The sequence below is a fragment of the Geotrypetes seraphini genome, chromosome 8 (assembly GCF_902459505.1).
Source record: "Geotrypetes seraphini chromosome 8, aGeoSer1.1, whole genome shotgun sequence".
NCBI classification, from domain to species: domain Eukaryota; kingdom Metazoa; phylum Chordata; class Amphibia; order Gymnophiona; family Dermophiidae; genus Geotrypetes; species Geotrypetes seraphini.
Genome location: NC_047091.1, coordinates 33,370,477 through 33,380,175, shown reverse-complemented (window position 1 = coordinate 33,380,175; position 9,699 = coordinate 33,370,477). Strand labels below are relative to the sequence as shown.

Below are 9,699 nucleotides of genomic sequence, written 5' to 3'. Positions count from 1 at the left end.
GATTATTGCAACTCCATCTATTTAAGCCTAACTAAAAAAAAACTCCATAGACTTCAGCTAATCCAGAACGCCGCGGCCAAGCTTATTTTCGCAAAAGGCAAGTTCGACCACGTCTCCCCACTCCTGTCCAAACTTCACTGGCTCCCAGTTCACTCCAGAGTCCTCTTTAAATGTGCCTGTTTAGCCTTCAAGATCCTACATGGCATCCTCCCTCCCGTTATCCCACTCTTCTGGAATTCCTCTAACCCTAATTCCATTAGATCCTCCCAAAAACTGAAACTATCATTCCCCTCTACAAAAGGTATATCCCGCATAGGAAAACTAGGAACATCCCTCCCCTTTAGAACCACAGAACTCTGGAATAATCTCACATCCCCGCTCAGAGATTCAAGTTCCCTCCAATCCTTCCGCAAACACCTGAAAACTTGGCTCTTTTCAAAAATCTAACACTTCCCGCTTTTTGGTTCCCTGTCCCTCGTTATCTTCCTAACTCCTTTCCTATAACCCTTCATTGTAGCTCCTTTCCAACCTAACCCTGTAAACCGTGCCGAGCTCTACGCTTGTGGAGATGGCGCGGTATACAAACCTAAGGTTTAGTTTAGTTTTAGTTTAGATTGTCCTGACGGACCCTACACGGTCTGTGTTTCGGCGAGACCGCCTTCCTCAGGGGTCCGGATGATGTAAGGTACAAAGATAAAACTATGAACAAAACAATGCACGTGTCTTTGAGCATAAAACCTGAAATGGCTTGAAACCAGCAGAGTTTTCATCTTTGGATTGTTTTTACTGTGGATCATTGGGTCTCCCTTTTTGTTTTGTTTTTCTTCCTCCTGCTTCATGCTCATGATGTAACTTAGCTGCATTCCTGCAGTCTCTCTTATTGTAAACCGTCTTGAACTCAAAGGTATGACGGGATATAAATAAAGCTATTATTATCAAAAGGCAGGGAACCCAGAAATCACGTACAGTCTGCACTTTTGTAACAGAGAGGGAAAGTGGACAGAGTTAACGGACTTTGTGCCCTTTATCTGCTGCCTTAATCTCTGTTTCAGTGATGTCTCCTGTTTTGTCCCCCTGGCTCTTGGCTGCTGCTTTTTGCAGCTGGGGTGGGAGAAAAGATTTGGGTTATTTTTGAAGATCCGTGTGCTAATAGCGATATTTACGCATTTCGATCATAAACGTGTAGGTGATGATTTCAGAAAGTTAGAATCCAAACGATTGAGACGTGAAGTATATCTCGACGATAATCATACGGTGTAACAGAAACCTAACAATTTTCAAACCATGTCTGTAATACTTATTTGGCCAGGAAGAAAAGCCTCTGCCTGCTTTGGCGCACACGGTGCTCAGGTAATGCTCTTATCACTGGCAGAAAATCCTCTTGGTTATATCATTCTGTGCACGTGTTGAAAGACGTCCATCATTCTGATATCTTCCACTGCAGAGTTTCCATGGGTTGGGTCATGGTCAAAATTATCTTGGAGTCTTGCAATAGCAGGCTTTATTTTTCTAACCAATTGTGGCTTATTAATTGTTGAAAAAGGCAATTCCACTTTTCTTTTCTGTTTTTGATGAGTTAAATGTTACCGTAAGCTCCACAGAAGACCTTTGCATACTCGGAACCCAAGAGGATGGTTTGCTGGGAGATAATCCAACCTTTGAACTTTCTCCATTATGTAATACTGAATAACACAGGTATTGCGTTGCTTAACCCTTTGACACAGCTCTGCATCACGATAGCCTTCGTTAAGCTGCGGGGAAAACCATGGCTAAGCTGGGGGGTTTGGGTCCATGTTCATCCACTGTGGTCTCTTGAGAACGAACGAGCAGCTGAATGGAATAATAAAACTTTCTACGTGCTGCTGCCTGGATGCATTTTGCAACTGGATGAAAGATGGATCTGTGGACGCCGAGTCACTTAGCTGCAAAAGCCCACTCTACCACCATCCCCCAGGCTGAGAAAGCCACCTCACTTGCCCGTTCTCAAGCACACTTTGTAAATTCTTGGTCCCTGGGAGATTGTAACCAGAACCTTTAGGGGCCAGTTCACTAAAAGGTGGACTCTAAAATGGGCAGCCAGATGCCATGATAGAGCAAAGCATTAGTTGGCATTTACATGTCAGTGTTTGGGTTTGAGCTCAAGTTTATTAAAAAATTTGATTAAATCGCAATATCATATTTCAGAGCGATGTACAATTAAAAAAATCAGGGTACCAACAACACTCAAATCACTCTAGACGTGGACAATACCGGGCATACATAAGGTGAGCGGAAGGGAAACGTGGAAGGTTAGAACAATAGGGAAGGCAATTGTTTCTATTTAAATTTCTTTGAAGAAAGGAGTAGCCTCAAGATTCAAATGTGCCCTTTTAAAGCCAACTTTTTTAAAGCCAACTTTTTTAAAGCCAAAGTGATCCTTTGAACCTATGAAGTATTTTTTCTTCCCTAATGTAGGTCCGCAGAGAGTTCCATATTTTCGGAGCCGTGACAGATGGTTGATAACAGACGTCAGTGTTTGAATGTAAATATTGTGACTAAACTTGTAACTTATAATATTCTTTTTTTTAATTTTTTATAAGTTTATTCATTATTACAACAAATGAAAATAGGAATACACACCAATGTAAAACAAAATTATTACATTAAAGAAAATAAATCTTTCAAATCCAAGTCCACGTTATTTGGACTGTAACTTCACCCAATAGATCTCATAAAAAAAAGGTAATTAAAATTATAACTTCAGACAAGCAGACGACGTTCATTCTTTACTTTATCACTTCTTATCAACCTTTGCAATAAGTCTCAGGTAATTTATCCACTTTTGATTTATCTTTCAGGAAACTATCCAAATGAGATGGATCAACAAAACTGTACTTAGTACTCTCACATGTAACCAAACATTTCCAAGGAAATTTAAGGAAGAATAAAACTCCCATAGCCAAGACTCGTGTCCTGAGTTGTAGGAACTGTCTTCTCCTATACTGGGTTTGCCTGGAGATGTCTGGAAACACATTTAATCTCTGACCACAGAATAGAGCCGGTTTATTTGTAAAATAGTTTAGTAACTTATAATGTTCTATAAGTTAACATGTGGAAGGCATTTACTCGTTCTTTTTCCTTCATAAGAACATAAGAATTGCCGCTGCTGGGTCAAACCAGTGGTCCATCCTGCCCAGCAGTCCGCTCACGCGGCGGCCCCAAGGTCAAGACCAGTGCTCCAAATGAGTCCAGTCTCACCAGTTTAGCATGAACTTCTCCAACTTTGTCTTGAAACCCTGGAGGGCGTTTTCCCCCTATAACAGACTTCGGAAGCGCGTTCCAGTTTTCTACCACTCTTTGGGTGAAGAAGAACTTCCTTATGTTTGTACGGAATCTATCCCCTTTTAACTTTAGAGAGTGTCCTCTTGTTCTCCCTACCTTGGAGAGGGTGAACGGTCTGTCTTTCTCTACTAAGTCTATTCCCTTCATTATCTTGAATGTTTCGATCATGTCCCCTCTCAGTCTCCTCTTTTCGAGGGAGAAGAGGCCCAGTTTCTCTAATTTCTCTCTGTACGGCAACTCCTCCAGCCCCTTAACCATTTTTAGTCGCTCTTAGAGCTCTGGAATAACTTGCCGCTCTTGTTAAGAAGCTTAGGCTCCTTCTTATCATTCAGGAAGGCTTTGAAGACAATTCTGTTCGCCAAGCACTTTGGAAATTAACTACTTTCCTATCTCTCCGGCATTAGTTCTTTTCTCGTCTTGTTCTTTTGTATCTTTCTTATTCTCAAGGTCAACCGCATCGAGCTCCAAATTGGCTGATGACCCAGTTTATAAAACTAAGTTTTAGTTTAGTTTAAGTCTGGGTTTTGCCCATGTGTTACACAGATCCAACCCATGTGTACGTCTTGTACAAACTATGCAAGTACAGACTGACTCAAGAGTTATAATGAGAATTTTGGCAATAGATCTAAGAACTGTACTATATATATATATATACACACACACACGTAGTTTGGCCATTGCCAGTGTAGATAAAATACTGAATTATCTGATATTGATTGATAACAGAGGAGAGCAGGGAAGTTGGAATATAGCCAACCAGTTAGCACTGAGGATCTGGTCATCTCAGGGATTTAGCCACCTACCTTTCTTTGAGGTGAAGAAAGCCCATCTGAAAAGGAACAAGCCAGATAATTGACAGCCTCCTTGGTCACAGCAAGCAGTGAAGCTTGCCAATTGGAAGCTTGGCTGTTGGCAGAAAAAACAAACTTATATGGGCTAGTTTTATGTCCCACTGGCCACAGTTTAGATGGAGCGGGAGCTGGCAGACTTTGAGCACTTGCTGGATACTATGGTGGCCAGGAAAGAAATACTGGAGATAATAGGAGGGGGTTGAGAGGGAGGGAAGAGAACTGCTGGACATCATGGGGGGAGAGGGTTGAAAAGAAGGGAGGGAGGGAAGGAAGGAGATAGATTATGGATACTGTTATACCCTACCCCAAATCCCACCCTAGCCCCCCCCCCCCCTTCTGCCCGCTCTTGTCGGGCAGGAGGATATGCACGATTGCATTTAGAGGAAGCTTTTCAAAACCCGGACAAAGAGCCGGATTTTGAAAAGCCATGCGGACCCCTGGATGCCTGGTAACCCTAGTGATGGGCTAATCCAAAGCCGACTTTTTTGGGGAACAGCACGATGTCAACAAGTGGACTTGACACTGGCAGTGTTTCAGCAATCCTGTCTTTGTCAAGAGTCCACGGTGGCTGTTCGGTATCCGTGTAGTGCTTGTGTCAAAACATGCAGCAAGCGCACGAGACAATTCGTGAATGCAGAGAGATCTCTTGTGACGGTGGTGAACCTCCGAATCACGAGCATTAAGGTGATAGCAGGACGGAGGGGATTTATTTTCCATCTGGTCTGTGTGTCTGTTACTCATACCATCACATTCTCGGCCTCAACCTTGCACTGTTTGGGCTTATTTTCCTAATCGTTTATGGTTTATTTTAGAGAATGACACATGGCAAATTTTTTACCCCATCCCCGCAGCGACTCATTTTCCTGTCCCGTCCCTGCCCCATTCCTGCAAGCTCTGTGATCACCTGCGCAAGCCTCAGACACTTTAAAATCCTAAGTAGCAACATTCTAGAGCTCAGATTGTGATGTCATAATGCCTCATTCCACCAATGCCTAAGCTCCGTTCTCATCCGTACAAACCTCAAACACTTTAAAACCATAAGTAGCAACATTCTAGAGCTCAGATTGTGATGTCATAATGCCTCATTCCACCAATGCCTAAGCTCCACCCTCATCTGCACAAGCCTCAAACGCTTTCAAATCCTAAGTAACAACATTCTAGAGCTCAGATTGTGATGTCATAATGCCTCATTCCACCAATGCCTAAGCTCCGTCCTCATCTGCACAAGCCTCAAACACTTTAAAATCATAAGTGTTCACGGCTGATGCGGTTAAGGCAGAGCTTACAGGAATGGGACAGGGACAGTGACAAAACTCACGGGGACGGGGAAAAATTTGTCCCCGTGTCATTCACTAGTTTGTTTTTTATTTATTCAATTTTCTATCCTGTTCTCCCAGAATAGCTCAGAATGGTTTTACATTAATTTATTCAGGTACTCAAGCAGTTTTCCCTGTCTGTCCCGGCGGGCTCACAATCTACCTAATGTACCTGGGGCAATGGAGGGATTAAGTGACTTGCCCAGGGTCACAAGGAGCAGCGTGGGTTTGAACCCACAACCCCAGGGTGCTGAGGCTGTAGCTGTAACCACTGTGCCCCACTCTCCCCACTTTTCATGTGTCGCTCTTCATGGGCAACCGCAGAGGGTCAATAAAAATCAATTGAAACAGGAAACATGAAAGGAACTACAATCATATCAGGAAGGCTAGAAAAGATAAGGAAATGCGCTGTAAGGGATTAGAGATGAAGATGAAAAAATAGGATCACCATATGGCTCCAGAAAAAGGAAGATGGGTTGAGACATCCAGGTTTTATTTCCACAATGGAAGTAAAACCCAGATGTCTCAAATCCATCCACCTTTGTCTGGAGCAGGGGTGTCAAAGTCCCTCCTGGAGGGCTGCAATCCAGTCAGGTTTTCAGGATTTCCCCAATGCATATACATGAGCTCTATTTGCATGCACTGCTTTCAGTGCATATTCATTGGGGAAATGCTGAAAACCTGACTGGATTGCGGCCCTCGAGGAGGGACTTTGACACCCCTGGTATGATCCATATGGTTACCCTATGAAAAAAGACCCATATCAGATAATAACTGGGGGATGGTATGGTCAGTGGCCTATGTGTCAATGGCAGCTAAAAACAGGCGTGCCTTCAGCCCCACTTTAAATCTGGAGGAGGACATTTCCAATCATCACTTTCTGGGGAGAGAGACCCCCCCAGGCCAATCGGGTTTTCAGGCTAGCCCTAATGAATATGCATGGAGCAGATTTGCATGCCTGTCACTTCCATTATATGCAAATCTCTCTCATGCCTATTCATTAGGGCTAGCCTGAAAACCCGATTGACCAGAGGGGGAAGGGGGTTCTCTAGGACAAGGTTGGGACCCACTGCTGTGCATGATGAAGCAAGCAAGAAGCCATGGAACCCGGAAGGAGCTCCCTGGAAAGGCTGTTGAATGGCATGAGCTTGGGAACTCCCTTAAGAGGAACCAGCAAGCTGACATTCCAGCCCACGCTGTCATTATTTCACGGTGCACACCTGCACAGGAGAGGCTTCGCTGCTCGCAGCCACGGCACCTGGGACTCTTCAGCCAGGTGATATGAGCTGGCTCTGTGCTGGAAGGCCCTGGGGAAAGTTTTGTAGGCAGCGGAATCGAGACGGCCGAGAGAGCTGTTCAAGGACCTTTCGGTGGCAGCCGGAGGCGCTTCATGAAGAGGTTTCTGCTCCTGCTCCTCTCTGTTCTCTGCTCCTCCATCGGTAAGCAAGTGCCTTCTTGCAGTTTTTACAAGGCTGCCAGAGGGAGAAGCAACTTCTGGTTTGCTCAGGCAGGTAAATTCTTTCTGTATCAGCACTCAGGGCAGGGGATCTAGTAACTGAAAACGGGAGAAAATGCACAAGGTGCAGGAATTTATTAAATCAAAGTCATGAAATCATATTTTAAAAAAATCAATAAAATGATTGCATCCCAAAAATGGCTCTTGTTGTCATGCAAGAGCCATTTTTGCAAAGAGCAGGAAAGTTCCAGGGTCCACAAACGGACACAAAATACACCACTGGGGAAAGATGATTTCATTTATTTCCCTTTTCCCATTACCATAGTTCATATTCAAGTACTCTAGGTAGTTCCCTGTCCCTGAGGGCTGACAATCTGTACCTGAGGCAAATGGATGGTTAAAGGACGTGCCCCAAATCACAAGGACCAGCAATAGGACTTTAACTGGGCTTACCCGATTGTCCGCTAGGCACCCTAGGCGACTACTCTTATGAGTGTAGTAAGGGGGGGGGGGGCAGTCCACCCCAGGCGCCATTGTGGTGAGAAAACATAAGAACATAAGCAATGCCTCCACTGGGTCAAACCTGAGGTCCATCGTGCCCAGCAGTCTGCTCACGCGGCGGCCCAACAGGTCCAGGACCTGTGCAGTAATCCTCTATCTATACCTCTCTATCCCCTTTTCCAGCAGGAAATTGTCCAATCCTTTCTTGAACTCCAGTACCGTACTCTGCCCTATTACGCCCTCTGGAAGCGCATTCCAGGTGTCCACCACACGTTGGGTAAAGAAGAACTTCCTAGCATTCGTTTTGAATCTGTCCTTTTTCAGTTTTTCCGAATGCCATCTTGTTCTTTTATTATTCGAAAGTTTGAAGAATCTGTCTCTCTCTACTCTCTCTATGCCCTTCATGATCTTATAAGTCTCTATCATATCTCCTCTAAGTCTCCTCTTCTCCAGGGAAAAGAGACCCAGTTTCTCCAATCTCTCAGCGTATGAGAGGTTTTCCATCCCTTTTATCAAACATGTCGCTCTCCTCTGAACCCTCTCGAGTAACGCCATATCCTTCTTAAGGTACGGAGACCAATATTGGACGCAGTATTCCAGATGCGGGCGCACCATCGCCCGATACAATGGCAGGATAACTTCTTTCGTCCTTGTTGTAATACCCTTCTTGATTATGCCTAGCATTCTATTTGCTTTCTTCGCGGCTGCTGCGCATTGTGCCGTCGGCTTCATTGTCATGTCCACCATTACCCCCAAGTCCCTTTCTTGGTTACTCTCATTCAATAATATCCCTCCCATCGTATAGTTGTACCTCGGGTTTCTGTTTCCCACATGCAATACTTTACATTTCTCAACGTTGAACTTCATCTGCCATCTCGCCGCCCATTCCCCCAGTTTGTTCAAGTCCCTTTGCAATTCTTCGCATTCCTCTTTAGTCCCAGCTCCACTAAATAGTTTTGTATCGTCCGCAAATTTTATTATCTCACACTTCGTGCCTGTTTCTAGATCATTTATGAATATATTAAATAGCAGCAGCCCGAGCACTGAGCCCTGCAGAACACCACTCGTGACCCTCATCCAGTCCGAGTAGTGGCCCTTCACCCCTACCCTCTGTTTCCTACCCACCAACCAGTTTCTGATCCATCTATGTACGTCTCCATCCACTCCATGGTTCTTCAGTTTCCGGAGTAGACGCTCGTGAGGCACCTTGTCAAAGGCTTTTTGGAAATCAAGGTATATTATGTCTATGGGGTATCCTCTGTCCATCCGTTTGTTAATTCCTTCGAAGAAGTGCAATAAGTTCGTTAGGCATGATCTTCCCCTGCAGAAACCATGTTGGCTTGTTATCAGAAGTTCGTTTTTTTCCAAATGTTCATCGATGTGTTCTTTAATCAGTGCTTCCGCCATTTTCCCCGGAACCGAGGTTAGACTCACTGGTCTGTAGTTTCCCGGGTCACCTCTAGATCCCTTTTTAAAGATGGGCGTGACATTGGCTATCTTCCAATCCTCCGGGATCACACCTGTTTTCAAGGATAGGTTGCAAATTTGCTGCAATAGTTCCGCTATCTCCTCCTTTAATTCCTTCAGAACCCTGGGATGGATTCCGTCTGGACCCGGGGATTTGTCAGTTTTAAGTTTTTCTATCTGCCTGTGTACATCATCAAGGCTCACTTCAATGGATGTTAATTTTTCTGCTTGATTTCCGTTGAAGATTTGCTCAGGTTCCGGTATGTTGGTTGTGTCTTCGTTTGTAAATACAGACGAGAAGAACATGCACCCTGCCCCCCCCCCCCCCTCTGCCACTGCTACACATGCATGCCACTTCCCTTCCCTGGTACCTCTGTAATGTTTCTGGTGCGAGCAGCACCCCCCCCCCAACCTGCTGTCACACCAGCGTTGGCGCTTCCTCTGATTTCACTTCTTGGACCCGCGCCTAGGAAGTGGCATCAGAGGAAGAGCCGACACTGGAGCGACAGCAGCTTGGGGGGGGGCTTCTGGGCGCACCAGGAACGTTACAGAGGTACAGGGGAAAGGAAGCAGCATGGCAGGAAGGGGCGGGGAAGGGACAAGTGGAGGTGGGGGGCACTACCGCCCCGGGCATCTTTCACCCTCACTACGCCACTGACTATGTTACTCAGGCATGCGGAGACAGGGAGGCTGCAATTTGTATTATTATTTGTCTTTTGCCATTGGATTGTATTTTGAGTTGCTGTAAATAAAGTAAAAAAAAAAAAAAAAAAAAAGTGAGACTAAC

The 9,699-nt window shown here is 44.9% G+C and overlaps 1 protein-coding gene across 2 annotated transcripts in view; it reads left to right on the top strand.

Annotated features, from left to right (window-relative positions):
* Positions 1-6,730: 6,730 nt before the first annotated feature.
* Positions 6,731-9,699, top strand: part of IL22RA1 (interleukin 22 receptor subunit alpha 1) — a 48,749-nt gene continuing 45,780 nt past the window's right edge. For both annotated transcript variants that reach the window (XM_033954509.1, XM_033954508.1), the window contains exon 1: positions 6,731-6,927. In XM_033954509.1, the coding sequence (XP_033810400.1) occupies positions 6,879-6,927 (49 nt within the window). In that variant the 5' untranslated portion in view covers positions 6,731-6,878. The remainder of the gene's footprint in view (positions 6,928-9,699) is intronic.